The sequence below is a fragment of the Haliotis cracherodii genome, unplaced genomic scaffold (assembly GCF_022045235.1).
Source record: "Haliotis cracherodii isolate W230 unplaced genomic scaffold, xgHalCrac1.p SCAF_4, whole genome shotgun sequence".
NCBI classification, from domain to species: Eukaryota; Metazoa; Mollusca; class Gastropoda; order Lepetellida; family Haliotidae; genus Haliotis; species Haliotis cracherodii.
In genome coordinates, this window is record NW_027266297.1 from 45,619,946 (window position 1) to 45,638,230 (window position 18,285).

General features: G+C 41.9%; 1 protein-coding gene across 1 annotated transcript in view; it reads right to left on the reverse strand.

The window, feature by feature from the left end:
- Positions 1 to 18,285, reverse strand: part of LOC139478162 (sterol carrier protein 2-like) — a 31,073-nt gene that overhangs the window by 11,688 nt on the left and 1,100 nt on the right. The window contains exons 2-12 of the mRNA XM_071260501.1: positions 13,535 to 13,592; positions 12,245 to 12,316; positions 11,460 to 11,524; positions 9,809 to 9,872; positions 9,434 to 9,498; positions 6,128 to 6,254; positions 5,834 to 5,897; positions 3,851 to 3,937; positions 2,734 to 2,884; positions 1,921 to 1,972; positions 1,685 to 1,780 (exon numbers count right to left, since the gene is read on the reverse strand). Coding sequence (XP_071116602.1) covers positions 1,685 to 1,780; positions 1,921 to 1,972; positions 2,734 to 2,884; positions 3,851 to 3,937; positions 5,834 to 5,897; positions 6,128 to 6,254; positions 9,434 to 9,498; positions 9,809 to 9,872; positions 11,460 to 11,524; positions 12,245 to 12,316; positions 13,535 to 13,592 — 901 coding nt within the window. The remainder of the gene's footprint in view (positions 1 to 1,684; positions 1,781 to 1,920; positions 1,973 to 2,733; positions 2,885 to 3,850; positions 3,938 to 5,833; positions 5,898 to 6,127; positions 6,255 to 9,433; positions 9,499 to 9,808; positions 9,873 to 11,459; positions 11,525 to 12,244; positions 12,317 to 13,534; positions 13,593 to 18,285) is intronic.

The window sequence follows — 18,285 nt, forward strand, 5'->3', positions numbered from 1 at the left end:
CTTTGAATCTCGTCCCACAGGTGCTCATTGGGATTTAAATCGGGACTGAGGGCAGGCCACTTATAACTGCATGGTTCTGATGCCATTCTGCTGGAGGAAGTCTCTTGTTGCTCTTGCAGCGTGGGGGTTATCATGCTGAAACTTGTGGTTGCGGCTACATGCCAAATGAGGTATGGCGTGTGGTCTCAAGACTTGATCAATGTATCGAGCTGCTGTGACACCATTGCCTCTCCCTGGAACGATGTTCTGGAAGACCAAAGGGCCTACCCTCTGTGCAAGACCAATTCCACTCCACACCATGATGCTCGGACCACCCGAGTCTCTCTCAAAACACAAGCATCCGAATAATGTTCGGCAGACTCTCTCTCTCTGCCATCTGTTGAGATACAGAGTCTTCTCCACAGCTGTGAGGAATGGACTTTGTACCTGTGTGAGGAATGGACTTTGTACCCATGTGAGGAATGGACTTTGTACCTGTGTAAGGAATGGACTTTGTACCTGTGTGAGGGATGGGTTTAGTGCCTGTGTGAGGGATGGACTTTGTACCTGTGTAAGGAATGGACTTTGTACTTGTGTGAGGAATGGACTTTGTACCAGTGTGAGGGATGGGTTTTGTACCTGTGTGAGGAATGGGTTTTGTGCCTGTGTGAGGAATGGACTTTGTACCTGTGTGAGGAATGGGTTTTGTACCTGTGTGAGGAATGGACTTTGTACCTGTGTGAGGAATGGGTTTTGTACCTGTGTGAGGAATGGACCTGTACCTGTGTGAGGAATGGGTTTTGTACCTGTGTGAGGAATGGACTTTGTACCTGTGTGAGGAATGGGTTTAGTGCCTGTGTGAGGGATGGACTTTGTACCTGTGTGAGGAATGGACTTTGTACTTGTGTGAGGAATGGACTTTGTACCAGTGTGAGGGATGGGTTTTGTACCTGTGTGAGGAATGGGTTTTGTGCCTGTGTGAGGAATGGACTTTGTACCTGTGTGAGGAATGGGTTTTGTACCTGTGTAAGGAATGGACTTTGTACTTGTGTGAGGAATGGACTTTGTACCTGTGTGAGGGATGGGTTTTGTACCTGTGTGAGGAATGGGTTTTGTGCCTGTGTGAGGAATGGACTTTGTACCTGTGTGAGGAATGGGTTTTGTACCTGTGTGAGGAATGGACTTTGTACCTGTGTGAGGAATGGGTTTTGTACCTGTGTGAGGAATGGACCTGTACCTGTGTGAGGAATGGGTTTTGTACCTGTGTGAGGAATGGACTTTGTACCTGTGTGAGGAATGGGTTTTGTACCTGTGTGAGGAATGGACTTTGTACCTGTGTGAGGGATGGGTTTTGTACCCGTGTGAGGAATGGACTTTGTACCTGTGTGAGGGATGGGTTTTGTGCCTGTGTGAGGAATGGGTTTTGTACCTGTGTGAGGAATGGACTTTGTACCTGTGTGAGGAATGGGTTTTGTACCTGTGTGAGGAATGGACTTTGTACCTGTGTGAGGAATGGGTTTTGTACCTGTGTGAGGAATGGGCCTTGTCTATTCTTACTCCAGTTATCACTGAAAGTCTCAGACAACTTTTTTTTATATACTTTCATGGCATTCTGCTAGAAAACGACATTGAACGATGTTCAACAGCTGGCCTTTTTGAATAATGAACTAACATTTATCATTGTCGCCAAAGAGTTGATAGTTACCTGTGTCACAGAGCCCAAGAGCCTCATATGTGATGAGCTCATTGCAGGAGAAACAGTCGTGGAGCTCCACCACATGCACGTCATCCCGCTTCAACCCTGCAGCAAAGCAACATCTACATTAACATCTTCACAGTTTATCTTGGCTCAAAGCTGTTTTATTAATTGGTTTGGGACTTATAAATATCATTCCTTATGGGCAGCACAATGAAAACTGACTGCATTAAAAGAATACACACCAGCTTTTTGGAACACTTTATCAGCAGCTTTTTTGGTCATATCAAATCCCACCTGAAATAAGAGTTGGTAGAATGACTTAACTGTCTTAAACTATATATATATACATGTACCAAATAGCTTTGACACATATCATTAACTTACAGGTGTGAGCAGTGAAATGGATTAAATGGATCAATGGTAGAAATCCAACATGGGAGTAGTTCTTTCCTGGTGTTAACTCATCCAAGGTCTTACTTGCAGCCAGCAATATTTCAGCTGAAACAACGGGAGGGCGCAAGTGTCCTACATTTATTTTGCTGGTCTTGATGTGTATTACCCAGAGCTAGATTATTACTTTGCCTAAAAGCAAAAACAATTTTTCTACTGGAGTCTCTTACACAGCCAGGAAAACTAGGTAACACCAAACATATTTTGGTAATGAATTTTATCATCCAAAACTGGCTCCCACAGGAGATATCGCTTGGATGAGACCAAGCGATATCTACACTGTAGATATCGCTGCAGTGAAATTACATCACAATGCTTTGCAGACCATTGTGATGTCACTGGTTACCATGACGTCACAATCAAATGACATCACTAATGGCTCTGCTACTGAAGCTGAAGCTGAGCTACTGAAGCTCGGCAAGCCTCGGAATTTTTCCACTTTTATCAACTCGCATTGATATATTTGATATCAAAAGACACTCGGGTGAGATTCTCTATGTACACATAAGGGTACAATGTTATTTTAGTCTTCAAATGTACATGAAACATCTACTGGTGATTTCTCAGCAGCTGCCTCATTGAGTCTAACCAAGCCTGTTTCTTACCATCTTCATACAACTGTTTTCATTGAAGGCTGAGGGAAGGTCTGTAGCCATCTCCATAGCAAGGATTTCCACAGCCTGTTCCTGCAAGTTGTTGTTCCTCACAAACTCCTCACTGGCTAACACTGCAGCAGCTGACCCGTCAGACGTGGGACTACAACATAACACTCAACATTTCAACAACATACACTAGAGATAAAAACTCTTCACTGGCTAACACTGCAGCAGCATCGGACGTGGGACTACAGCAGAACACTCAACATTTCAACAACATACACTAGAGATAAAAACTCTTCACTGGCTAACACTGCAGCAGCCGACACATCAGACATGGGACTACAGCAGAACACTCAACATTTCAACAACATACACAACAGATAAAAACTCTTCACTGGCTAACACTGCAGCAGCATCGGACGTGGGACTACAGCAGAACACTCAACATTTCAACAACATACACTACAGATAAAAACTCTTCACTGGCTAACACTGCAGCAGCATCGGACGTGGGACTACAGCAGAACACTCAACATTTCAACAACATACACAACAGATAAAAACTCTTCACTGGCTAACACTGCAGCAGCCGACACATCAGACATGGGACTACAGCAGAACACTCAACATTTCAACAACATACACAACAGATAAAAACTCTTCACTGGCTAACACTGCAGCAGCATCGGACTTGGGACTACAGCAGAACACTCAACATTTCAACAACATACACTACAGATAAAAACTCTTCACTGGCTAACACTGCAACAGCCGACCCATCAGACGTGGGTCTACAGCAGAACACTGACAGTTTATACAGTTTATACTGTGTTTATACTGCACATGTAAGATACATCTACATGAAAAAAACTTTCAAACTCAGCCTACTGAAACAGAAGCAACCACTTTCTCTAACTCTGACTTATTACACGTTAGGGTAATCTGGTGATTACAAGGTCCACCCAGGCACAAGCTGATTCAAACCATCTTGACCGACACAAACTTTGACTTACTTACAAACTTTCACCTGCACTTAGACCTGATCCATCTGAGTATGTCAGGAAACAGTAGTTTACCGAAAAGCTTTGGACTAATTCAACATAAAATCAATACTAGCACTTACCAACACTGTAGCTTGGTAAGAGGGTCGTGTATTTTGGGTGAAGACAGAATCTGTTCCAGAGAGTACTCAGTTTGGAACTGTGAGTACCTGCAAGCAAAATCATTGATACTCCAAGCTCCAATCAGCAACCATGGTAGGCTACCAACATTTTGTCAAACATACTACATGCAGCATGGGAAAATTTGTTGGTCTCATTTTACCAAAATTGATAATTTTACATTAAATTTGATATTTAACCCTAATCCTGTCTCACATATAACATTATATCTCATTTCTTGAACAAAAAGTGCAAACACAGTTTGCAAACGCTTCAGTTTGCAGAAACTCTTAACATCTACCCCTGAACGCAACCCGTCCGTGATACACATGACCTGCCACAAAATCTTTGTTCTTGTCTTCTGAAGCTGGAGTACAGTCTAGATGAGTCGATCCTGAGTGGGGTTGGATGAGCGGGCAGATTATCCCATGAGATGGGATAAGTATCAAATTTAATGCAAAAATATTTTTGTTATCCTGTCTTACATATAGCATAGGAAGGTCAAGATGGAGGGAGATTAATTCGACCACTAAGAGTTGACGCAATCACTCAGACCTCTCGTGTGCCACACACAAATCCAATGTCAAGTAACCGATGGCACCCCTCACCAAATGACTATAATAATGAGAGTAACCATGTACATAACAAGAAAACAGCGTTATCACTATCCCTCGCCTTGGGGCACTTTAGAATTTTGTTTGTTCATATAGTAGTGAATAACATGGAAGTTAATGTTAACAATAAAAAAGGGGTCCTATAAAGCCTTTAGAAGAGATAGGCGCTTGGGTCACTTTATGGCATCAGTAAAAATGATTAAATGTGAAATTTATACACACAAAAAACCCTGTCCCTGGAAAAAAATAATTAATGGCACCAATTCCCAATCACAGTCTTGATAAGTATCTCTTAGATAAGCTTGCAAAGTTTCCTTCATGTAACTTCAGCAGTTTCTGGGGGGATAATAGTAACGTCTGATTGACAATCAAGACTTTTAACACAGATTCTTCAAGTACAGGTGTAACGTTCGGGGAGGAAAGTTCATCTGAATCACTTGGTGTGCAAGTACCATGGGGCTGAACTGGTGAAGGCCAGCAACACCTTAGATGCAGACAAAGGCAGCAACTTGCGACAAAGCATCCCTCCATGATGCTAGAGAGGGAGAAATTACAATGAAGAGTCTGTGTAGAGGTGAGTGGATTGTTGGTACTGGCATGTAGTAAATCCCTAAATCCTCCAAAAGGCAAATGTTGTGTTTGAGACCTCTGTTCATATAGTTGGTGATGGCAGAACATACAGACATTTCTGACTCCGACTTAGCTGTTCAGTAGTTCCGGTGAACTAGAATGTCCTCTGGTAAGTGTAGCCATGTCAGATGACTGCTGTAATCAGCAATGTCACTGGCCAGGTGATTAGCCATGAAACAGAGCTGTTGGATACACCATCCTGTTCACGACGATCATCACCTTGTTTTATCTGGAAACGCCTTTCTTAAGACGTTGAAAATATACAACAAACTCCTCTTCTGAGAAAAACTGACAATAAGAACGATTGCCATTGGAACAATTGATGGGCTTCAAACTAGGACACATCTGGTGAGGATCAGTCCTTGATGTGTTCATACGAATGAAGCAGAAACTACCATCCATTGTAGAAATCTCGTAGAGAAGAATAAGAAGCAAACAGCAAAACAATCAAGCTGTCTGCCAATATATATCAGAACAAGTTCCCATGTGTGTTCTACAAGGTGAAACAGGCAAGAATGAAGGCTTGGGGGCAGGCCATGTGTGTTATTGATGGGCTGTGTTTGGAAGAGGTGTTTCAAGTTTCTGCAAACAGATGTGTTTGTGAGCAGTGTTTCCACTTTGTGTTTGAAAAATGAGACTACATGCTACAGACGGGATTAAGCAAACATACTGATGAACGTGACACATTTTTCATGTACTTACGGATTATTTGTGGAATGTTTGTGGTTCTTGTATGCAATCTTTGCAAAATGTTCTGGTTTTGTTCCTGTAAATAATATCAATGTTCCAGATCAGTAAACAAACAAGTACCTGAAGCTCACCTCTGTAAACAGACGTTTCTCAAATATGATACAAATTAGTTAAAATTTAATCATCTTATGGTATTGTGGTCAACACCTGATCATTTTCCAAATGTATTTAGTTGCTCTGTATGCAGTACATCCAGTATGACATTTCAGGAATTAATTCCTCTTTCATGTAACTTCATATGCCTACCATATTTCTGCATATGTTCTCGCCCAGCATTTCCAAACATTTGAGCAGAGACTGGACTTGCCTCCAGGCCGAATGTGTTCATCATAACCTCCACGTGCTTGTCTACTGGGTTGGTGCGGTCTGAATACTGAAAACACACAAACATGTGGCATTCATTATACTCCTCTTACTACTTATGATCAAGTCTGAGACATACTACCGACAAAAAATAAGGGAACGAATGATCTGAATGTAACTATCCTTCAGCTGTACATTTACAATACTGCGGTGTTGCGTCTGAACGCAACATCTAATGACAATGCAATGAAATTTCACACAATGTATTAAGGGCATGAAGTGCACACACACACAGAAGACAAAGTGTGTGAGCCCTGTATGCAATTTATGCAAAATGTTCTGGTTTTGTCAAATGAGTACCATCAAGGGGGTTGGATTGCAATGAGTACCATAAAGGGGGTTGGATTGCAATGAGTACCATCAAGAGGGTGGGGTCGCCGCAATAGGTACCGTCAAGGGGGTGGGGTCGCAATAAGTACCGTCAAGGGGCTGGGTCGCCTCAATAAGTACCGTCAAGGGGGTAGGGTCGACGCAATAAGTACTGCAAGGGGGTGGGGTCGCCGCAATAAGTACCGTCAAGGAGGTGGGGTCGCAATAAGTACCGTCAAGGGGGTGGGGTTACAATGAGTACCGTCAAGGGGGTGGGGTCGCCATAAGCACTGTCAAGGGGGTGGGGTCGCAATAAGTACTGCAAGGGGGTGGCGTTGCCGCAATATGTACCGTCAAGGAGGTGGGGTCGCAACAAGTACCGTCCAGGGGGTGGGGTTGCAATGAGTACCATCAAGGGGGTGGGGTTGCAATGAGTACCGTCAAGACGGTGGGGTTGCAATAAGTACCGTCAAGGGGGTGGGGTTGCAATTAGTACCGTCAAGGGGGTGGGGTTGCAATAAGTACGGTCAAGGGGTAGGGGTTGCAATGAGTACAGTCAGGGGGGTGGGATCGCAATAAGTACTGTCAAGGGGGTGGGGTTGCAATGAGTACCGTCAAGACGGTGGGGTTGCAATAAGTACCGTCAAGGGGGTGGGGTTGCAATTAGTACCGTCAAGGGGGTGGGGTTGCAATAAGTACCGTCAAGGGGTAGGGGTTGCAATGAGTACTGTCAAGGGGGTGGGGTTGCAATAAGTACCGTCAAGGGGTTGGGGTTGCAATGAGTACCGTCAAGGGGGTGGGGTTGCAATGAGTACTGTCAAGGGGTAGGGGTTGCAATGAGTACTGTCAAGGGGTAGGGGTTGCAATAAGTACTGTTAAACCAGTGGGGTTGCAATACGTACTGTCAAGGGGGTAGGGTTGCAATAAGTACTGTTAAACCAGTGGGGTTGCAAAGAGACCTTGGCATAAAACACAACACCTAGACAAGATTGTCTCATTACATTAATTGCACTATGCAATAGATTTAAATCTGCTCCTGTTATTATAAGAGAATTCTGTACAATAACAAGAAGACACATTTGAACCTCTACCGTTAGAGACCAGCTCTGTGCAGCCTGCCTAAAAGCAACACGTCCTGTGAAGAATGTGACCCTAACAACTTACCATAGGCAATAAAGATTGGGGTGGCATTTACATCTACCATGTAATGTGATAACTTATATGATACAATAACTATGAACACAAAGCTAAGTACCCTTTAAATTGAATAAAAATATCATTAAGAAAAAAAAAGTGTTGGGCTAGGTAACACCAGGGACGGACTGTATGCCAATGGCGTAACACAATGTTTACAGATAAATTAAGGTTTTGCCTCCAATCCGCGGATGGCAGAAAACGTTGGCAATGTACCAGGGCAACAATTCTTGACTATAATCGGTAGGACGACAGTAATGTCATGGTGTAGGGCAGTATCACATGACAGGCGTACTGATATGGTTATTGTGAATGGACATTTGACTGGCCAGCGATGTGTTGATGAGATTTTGCATCCTCTTATTCCATTCGCTAGAATTATCGGCAGAAATTTTGAACTGCAAGATGACCAAGTCAGACCATATTTTTAGTGATCATCTCCACCAGAAGTCATACAGACATGGAGAGGCCCGCAAAGTATGCTGACATGTGCCAGTAAAGCATCTGTGAGATGTTCTAGGGCGGAGGGTACGCCAGAGACCCAGCACATGACGTGGTTCAGCTTGCGGTTACTCTTCAGGCAGAATGATGGGCAATACCAAGGGCAACCATACACATGTTAATCCACAGTATCACAAAGTAGACACAATTATGGTAACAACTTCTTTATTTACTGTAATGTGACATTTTGGTATAAACCTTTTAATTAATCCACATGGTGAAAACACCAGATATTGATCTTCACACCCAAAATTAATTTTACTGACATTATCGTCATTACACCTTCACTATCATTTCATCAGTTCCCTTATTTGTTGTTGGTAGTATATCTGCTCTTTTCCAGACCAAGTCCATTTACAAACCTTGACATAATTGTCAGGGGGCAACAAATCATCTTCCTGAAATGATGTATTAATAAGCTCATAGATTTTGACATTGATCTCCATTGATTAGTCTTGAAACTAGAATCAGTTACCATATTTGCAATAAACAAGTTACATATTCGAACTACATACGTCCAGTGGCAAGTGATGAGAGCAAAATCAGTCAACAATACCATTGTTCACACTTCAGTGAAATAGGGTCCTACCGAACACTGCACATAATGTCATTTGGTTATTCTTTCCTCCTCACAAATGTAACATTGTTGGAAAGATTGTTTTCTGAAGTCTTTTCACTTGATGCAAAACAGCCTCTGTCCAACATGATCACATGTACACTGTGGATGTGCACCAAAAGAGTTTGTTTTTGGATGTATAGAGAGGTGACTGTACTTTGTTTCAGAAACAAGTGACTATACTATGTTAACATGTGAGGTGAGGTGAGGTGAAATGGGGTTTAACGTCGCATCCAAGTATATTGCACTAATATAGCGACATACGTGCGTCTGCTTGTACTAGTCCGGACTAATGCCGATTTTATAGTGATAGCACACTCAGACTCCAAGCCAACCAGTCTTTGTTTTGGCCCCTTAATGCCAAGTGTAAGGCAGGGTAACAACAAGTACCATCTTTTAACATCCTTTGGTATGACGCTGCCAGGGATCAGGGATCGAACCCCGGACATTCCACTTTCAGGGCAGACTCTACCACTAGACCATGGAGGCAGTCTCTTTTATTTATTTTTTTCAGCGATATAGAGTGACAATAGTTTGTTCCAGAGATATAGAGGAGTGACTATACTTACTTTGTTTTTCAGAGATCCCTTCTCCATCTTTTCAAAGCCCAGAGCAAGAACACAATCAGCAAGACCTGCAATGACACCACCATACTTCCAGCCATCTATACTATACGTAGCAGTGCTTCAAAAGGTGCTGGGTTGCAAGGTTACCATACAGAAACAATCACACAGTGAGCGCCTGTACTTGGAAGTGTTTAGCTGATGCACCTGAGGTGGTTCTCCATCTGCATGATGCCACTATTTCTAAGATGATAGTCTATGTCGAGGAGGCATGTCTTAGATGCACATCTTTCACATCAAATCAACACAAAATGTTTTCTCCTAATACATTGTTGCTCAAGTTGTAACTTCCATTAAGCAAGTTAACTATAGTGACATTACCTCCTTCAATGAGCTGCTTGGCCATGAAGATGGCAGTGGAGCCAGTGGAGCAGTTGTTGTTCACCTGTAGTGGGAGTCATCAGACAGGCATAAAACTTGGCACTGATATGTCATGGACATACATCTCTGTGTTCTACATATACACACATATTTGCTTAACAATTTCTACTAGTAAATAATAAAAGAGACAACTAGGATACTTGCAACATCATGTACCAAAATAAAAATAACCATCTAACAACTTATTATTCATTTCTTATCCATAACTTTGATTGGATAGTTGTGTCAAATGAATTTGTAGACATGTTAAACAACTACTGATAGATTCAATGGTCCAGCAATAAACTAAGTTGACAATAGGTTATCAGTTAATACCAAAGGTACCTGGTAAGAAAAAATGTCCCAGGTAACTACTAGTAACCACTGGTAACCACTGGTAGCCATACTCATATATACTGGTGAATTTGGTAGGAAAAAACATGTCAGAATCAAGCAAAAATAAATGGTGTTTCATTATTTCTCTTGTATGATAAAAGTTATTAGTAATGTACTGTGGAATTTGTGTTGTTTTGTAGTCTTGCACTTTGGAAACCAAATCACTACAAAACATAACATCTGGTGCTGTTTGTCTATGAAACTTGTAACAAGTAAGAACGGAGACTTGAAAACCCATACTAAAATACTGGTTAAAATCTTGCACACCAGAGAAACATTTTGGCTATCAATGGCTACCAATAGTCTGTTAAAGAATACCTGCCAACCACTGGTTACTTCTGTTAAGACTTGTGGTGACCAGTGATAGCAATTAGTGCCAATTGCTTCTGGTACCCATGGTAGTAACTGAATGTCATACGTAATGCAATATTTCACCAAGTACGGAAAGTCTAGCTGTTAATCATCATGGTCATAATCATGCATGTACATCAAAATTATCACTACATTTCTAAAGCAGTTGCTGAGATGTTGCTTTTTTCAGACAGAGATTCCAGTGTTCTGGTGTCAGCATCTTGTCTGATTTCTCAAAGGTTCCAAAGCACCTTATAGCTACGGATTGTCATGTCTGTGTGCTCTTGTCCCTGGATGATGGTGAACTGCAGGTGTACAGGGGAATGTTTGCTGAGTTTTCCAAGTAAGTCAGAGGCAGCTAATTATAAGACATGTAAAATATGTGAAGCAACCTTAACTTGACTAGCTAAGGCACTCTTCCAAGAGAGAGGCACATGCATCATCCAGAAGACCAGAGATTTGAAGGATCATGCTTGACAGGGGCAGAGTGAGGCAAGGGACTAAGTTGTTCTCTTTGATGTTGAAGGTGATGAACTTTTTTCGAATGTGAAAAAGAGGAACACAAAGTATCTGCTACCCACATTCTGACCATGTATCTGTTGAAGGCACCTCTGGAAGGTGGCCTTTAAAAGTGGGTACCCAAGGGAGGTGCTTAGGTCATTCCTTTCACATTTAGAATCAACCAGTAACTGGAAAACCTCTCATTACTGTGCTCAACTGAGGTCATGAAGCAGCTGCCATGTGATGTTGAATCCCATCAATACTGAAGGATGGGCTAGATCATGCTGGCTCCCCATGACAAGATCTTAAGGCCCCTGCATAACTATGTGAGAGTTGTAGTAAGAGGGTACTTCTGAGTACTCACGTTGTACACTGGAATACCAGTCATGCCCATTTGGTACACAGCTCTCTGCCCACATGCTGAGTCACCTGCAAACAGATACACCAGGCATGTCACACATCAACATCAGATACGATACACAACAAACAATCTAACCCAGCCAATTTATCTCAGTCTGAATATCCAAGACACATCTTATGTCATCAACAGGTTCTGCTTCGCTGGCCTACCAGGAAACAAAGGTCTGCTAGTGAGATCTGCTTTCCTTGACCACCGGTAGAAGGAGGTCAGACAGTGAGATAAGGTACTTGCCCACCGGTAGAAGGAGGTCTGACAGTGAGATCAGGTACTTGCCCACCGGTAGAAGGAGGTCAGACAGTGAGATAAGGGACTTGCCCACCGGTAGAAGGAGGTCTGACAGTGAGATCAGGTACTTGCCCACCAGTAGAAGGAGGTCAGACAGTGAGATAAGGTACTTGGCCACCGGTAGGAGGAGGTCTGACAGTGAGATCAGGTACTTGTCCACCGGTAGGAGGAGGTCTGACAGTGAGATAAGGTACTTGCCCACCGGTAGAAGGAGGTCTGACAGTGAGATAAGGTACTTGGCCACTGGTAGGAGGAGGTCTGACAGTGAGATCAGGTACTTGCCCACCGGTAGAAGGAGGTCAGACTGTGAGATAAGGTACTTGGCCACCGGTTGAAGGAGGTCTGACAGTGAGATCAGGTATTTGGCCAGAAATGTCAGTCTAATTACCCTCCTGGAATTGTTTAATTTGCATGGATGAAAAGTGCTTTGTATTTGTACCTACCATAAACATAGCCAACACATGCCTGCTCAATCTTGTCATAGGAAATCCCTGCGTCTTGAAGAGCCTTGGTACCTGAAGTATCAATTAGAAAGGTCAGGTGTAGTAATAGTAGAACCCTCTGCCAAGTTCAGGGAGCACTGCAGTGCTTGTACCCTTTGTTTACATGATGTGAAACAGCTCCAGTTTTATGTGCATAAAGAGCTCCATGTCAGGGATAGAAATTTATTCTGGCCTGTCGGCCCAAGGGAAGTAGAAATTATTTCTGGCTAATAAAATAATTCTATTAGCCCATAGACTGCAAGTTTTTTGACACATTCTGTAAATTATCTATCATCTTCTGAATTCCCTGCAAATTGCTGTGCTAGAAACTTGGCACAACATTTCCAGTCTTTCTTTCTGACGAATAATGTACACAATTTCCAATTTAACTCTATCCACATATTCTGACTGATTCCTTACATTTTGATGTAGTTATGGAACTTGCAAATTATAGCCTTCTCATACAACATAATCATCACTACTAAAACATCACACACATATTTTCACAGGCAGTGAACCCAGTATCAGGTCTCCTGTGAAATCCATTGGTGAGAGACGTGATATTAGGGTTACTTTGTGGGACCACCCTGGCATATGACTCTATATGGGAGGGTAATAAGGATGTCATACATTGGGAGGAAGTTGGTGATAAATGTTATAAATGCATGGTATGTTTGAGGTATCAGACTTATTATGTAATGGAAACCAAATGATATTTCTAGTATCACCTTGAAATGAACACAACTGTTCACTGTTGTTATCAATTGAATATCTTGTCTGGGGTATTTCTATCCTGCAAACATTTGCAATGCATAGTCACCTGAAGGCTAATAGAAAGACAAGCTTTTTAACGGATGTTCATACACATGTCACAGTTCGACTGTATTCGGGATAGTAAATTAATGTTTCAGTTTAAACTGTCTGTGCCAAAAACTATTGAGTCTACAAGCCCGAACATCATTTTTACTAGATTTTAGTGTTATCATATGGACTACCAGCTGAGCTTACTAGACCAGATAGAAATTTACTATGCTCTGGTTTCAGAAGAGTGTCTAAAGTCGCAGACTGGTTAAGTTGCATCTTTAAAAAGCTTCTCTAAATGCAGGATGACTGCCAAAGAGGATCATAATGGAGTCCCGATTTGGCAGAAACAACAGCTCTTTCTGTCCAGCTAGAATTACATCATGTCATAAGCATACAGACAGATAGTGAAGTACCACTGCATTCATAATCTTTAATTTCTTCACTCACAAGATTCTTTCGCCATGTCAGGGTAGTCGAAATCCTCTCGGCGACCAGGCTTCTCAAACTGAAAATCATATTGGAAAATAAACTCATTGCAGAATATCTCTTCTATTTCTACTTATTTGTAAGAATAATAATTCTAAATATTAGTATAAATTGTATATTTATATATACTAATTTCACATTATGCATTTCTTCATCTTCACTCCAATTTGCAAAGATGCTTGTGTTGAACCATGTTTCCAGCTTCTAAAACAAACAACCTTCACCCGTACACACCCCAGCATCGCTATGGTTACTGATCAACAACTGGGTCAATTTCGTGCTGTCAAATACAGTGACCTTACATGACCTGATGACGTGTGTTTCTCTGCCAACTCATTCTCCTTTGTACAGCTATCAGGCTGGAGGAGAACTGAGATGTGGGGATGGTCAGGTGGGCATATTGCAATCTTCCTGAGGCAAGGGAGTTAACTGACAACATATGCAGATGTTACAAGATAACTTGGAGGTTCCACGGAGGCCGGAAAGCTGAGGATTGGTCCACCAATTTGTAGAGCGGATAAGGGATGAGTTCTGCTAACAGTGGAGAATAGTAATGTTGCGAGCACGACGATAAGTTTCAAAGGCCATCCACTTATGAAAGGCGCGTGGCAGATGAACGCTGCAACATAGTCTTTGCTACCCGCTTGGAATAGCCTTGGCGATAAGGGACTTCTGCAAATATGCCAGACACATAGATGGAGTGTTGCGAGGGTCACTGGGTGTGAGGTTAAAGTAGAAAGCGGTTGCCTGTTGGCGGGCCTTAGCAAGGTGGGGAACCAGTCCTGTGATGGCCAATAGGGCGCAACCTAAGTCAGAGACAGGTGACTGGTGGCCTCTACCTTCTGCAGGACCCGGGGAAGAACACCTGTTGGAGGAAAGGCATTTAGTGTTGTCAGACTGTACCATGAGTTGAGAGGAGCGTACGAGTTCTGCCCAATGAGACACTGCTAGAATGACCGCCTTGAAATCAGTGTTTGACAATCGTCGATCCAGATGAAGGGTGTAAGAAAGCATTGAAGTGGCCGCAGGTGCAGTTGGCCTTGCAAGGGGAGAGCTTGTGCTGACAGCAAGAGGCCCAGGAGCTGTTGCCATTGTCAGAGCTGGGGCAGCTGTTTAATGCGAATAGAAAAACTGTTGAATCTTCATCCAACGATCACATTGAATGAACATCATGCCTTGACGAGTGTCGAAAAAGGGCCCCATTGGGTGGGAATTAACTCCGACTTGACAACGTTGACCTACCTCTGGGGTTGATGCAGGATAAGTCAAGTATGTCCGCATCTCAATGTGCCTGAATCCAGTTGTCAAGATATGAGTTGAACATAATTCTGTGAAAGATGAAGGAATTTTGTGATGGGTCTGATAAGGTAAGTAAACAGCCATGTAGCCCAAAACATTCCAAACAGGAGCACCTTCTATTGGTAGTGGCAGCCTTGGAAAATAAACTGAAGGAATTGCCAGCGCTCCCAATGGATCGGAACATGCAGATAGGCGTCCTTTTGATCAAGGCTTACCAGGAAATCGCCATCATACGAATGAGGCGGGTCTTCCAGATAGCTCACACATGTGCGCACACAGCAGTACTCTCAACATCTAACCGTCATTCCCCCAGCAACCTCACATAGAACACTACTTATCAGTTATGTGTTACCCTGGTGACATCGAATGCGAGATCTCGTTATATTTATGAACTAACTGTTAACATTTCACAGTAGCATACCTATAGTGTCGAACAGGGTCGATAGCTGTCTGGCAGGATATTCCCTCTGAAGAGGTCAAACGTAGTTGGTAGTGAGGTCCATTCTTGAGCTGTGTAACGAAGGGGTGTGCGAAGATTATCCATTTGTCTGCCAATGGAGTATCTGTGGAAGGTGGAGGTGGAAGTACCCAGTCGTCCCGTAGTGGAGGGGAGTGGCTTCTCCATTGAGTTTCCCCTTCCGGAAGACTTTAGGTCCGGTACACAAGATGGATCGTCCAGTGGAAGACTTAGAGCCATGCTGTCCCAAACGTCCTCTTACGGGGCCGCGAAAGATGGTAGAGATTCCGATGAGCGGGCATGAAGTGAGGATGGCTACATTCCTTCTTTTTTCTATCCTCCAGTTGTTGCTTGTGTAGGCGAGAGGATATCAACTGTGCCTTGTAAGTTGGTGTCTTTCTGAACTTCCTGAGAGACCTCCTGAATCCGGTCAACGAACAGGTTACAAGACCACCATTGGAGTTGATATAGGCTGGCCTTGAATTGGTCACCCCCCAAGAAAGTGCTGTAGCACACTATGCCGACGAAGAGCTGTGACTGAGTCTGCGTGATGGGATAAGAGATCAAGAATGCCATGTAGGATGTCCCAGTCAATAAAAGAAAGCTACCCTAAAAGAAAGCAAATATATTCTCTGGGTCCAAGAAACACATCCACACACAGTGGTGATTAGAAAGAGAAGGAGTTGGCAGAGAGAGACACGTCATCAGGTCATGTAAGGTCACTGTGCACATGGTCAAAGCATGTTTCCACATTTGATCAAAGAAGAAGAAATGCATAGTGCTAGATGGGATAAGTTTAAAAATTGATTGCACTATTTGCAGTTACCTCTGTGTGAACTAGTATGATTGTTTGATAATATTTCGAAACAAGAGTTATCGGGAGGTGACATATGCTGCAATATGAAAATGGGCTACTTATACCCCACTTTTGGTTCATTGCCATTGGATACATGCACTTCTGTGAAGAAAAACACAATTCTGTTCAGTATTTTTCAATACCCAGAGTTAGAAACTAACAGTTTTCGTCCACTAGTCCTTATAATGATAACATATAGCAAAACCCTTAAAAAGGGCACATTTCTACTAGTCCTTTTAATACCTTTACCATTGGGCAGTTTGGCAAGGACTATAGGACTAGTGCCAATTTCTAACGCTGATACCCAAATCATCCCAAGACGCCATCTCACCACATGACTGATCTGTATAGCAAGTTTCATCTAGATATGGAAAACAGACATAGGACAGATGGACATGCTATATTCCCCCATTTTTCAAAACAGGGAGATGACAAATTAATCCAATGTTGATTCCCAAAGCAGAAAAGGACCACTACGCCGAATTCTTGTCAAAAGGGCATCCACAGAGTACAACTTGTTGGTCACATTCTTGTATGTGATTACATGTAGTTGTATGAACTGAATTTGTATGTTGTTTCATGAGATCTCTGCCTATAGCTGAGACAAAATGTCTGAAAATGTCCACATTGTGTGAAAATTATGGGTGTGTGACACTGGACATACCTCTGACTTGTCAAACTAACAGTGATGTAGTGTACTGAATTTTATCTAAAATTAATTGCAAATATAAGAATGGTCAGAAGAGAAAAATTAGTGTTAAATGTTAAATTAACATCAACAATAACTGGATGTATCTCTCGCAAAAATGGATTTTCCCCATCAAAACAAGGTAGAGAGGGATTCTCAAGTGCCAAAGAAAAAGGGGCATAACTGTGTTGTGCTTAACTGTAGATTATTGTAACTTGGTTGCTGTGGTGAAAATTCACTATGGGTCACAATACATTTTTCTTTGTTTATGTGTAGCAAAAAGGTCATAAAACCCTTAATTTTGGTTCAGAGCATAAAAACATTTGATGAAAACAATATAATTTAACGCTTTTTTAATGCAACAGGAAATCTTTCCGTTAAAAATGTCTTGAATGGTAAAAAAAAAAGATTGGTTGTTTGTTAACATAATTTAACAAGTCATACAACGGTTAGGCATCAATATGATAAAATTCAAATATTTAAACACAGTGAACATACAAAGATATTTTAAAATATGACTTGTACGTATTTCACAAGAAAGTGGTTGATTATCTTCCTTTCCTTAGTTGACAGAGAATTGATGCATTATATCATTATTGCCATATTTTGACTTGTTACTTTCCAAGTATATGCAAACAGCCCAGGTAACTATTTCAATTAATTTGCTGTGCTCAGTATAGTTATTACCCATGTACATAAAAGAGGCTTGCAACAACAACAAAATATTTCTTTAAATTTAGTGTTATGAGTATTGTTTTACAGTTTTCACAAATGCAGTTGATGTTCCTGTTTGCAGTCCTGATCAGATCATTAGAACAAGGGGTCCTTGAGTTATGATCATATATTGTCCTGGGCCCACTTGCACAAAGCGATCTTAGCGCTACAACTATTATAAGCCTATGTTAAAGTATGGGAGTTACAATCATCTTAGCGCTAAGATCCCTTCTTGCAAGTGGGCCCTGGTGTCAGTGTATTCATGTATGATTTTGGATATTGTCCTCACAACATATACTTTATATTTTTTATATTGTTAATAATTAAAATGTTTGCGTCCTACATTTTGTAGTAGTATGTAATTATGTATATATCATCAAGTGTATTTCAATGTCAGTTTTTATTGTAATCCCGAAGTCTTAGTCCTTCAACCATCCAATCTAACCTGCTTCACTATTACAACAAAGATCAACACGGCGCAAAGAAGTTTGTAGTATACATGTACTTAACTATTGATGCAAGTACTGATATATATACTGTCATTATGGCCAGCACATGTGTAACCCAGAAGATAAAACAATTTGTATTTTGCATGTGGTACCTTCAGAATCAGAAACCTCTCTATGAAGTGCTAATATCTCGCTACAAAGAAACTGGATCAATGTTTTCCGCATTGCAATATGCTTTAGGTCTGTCTC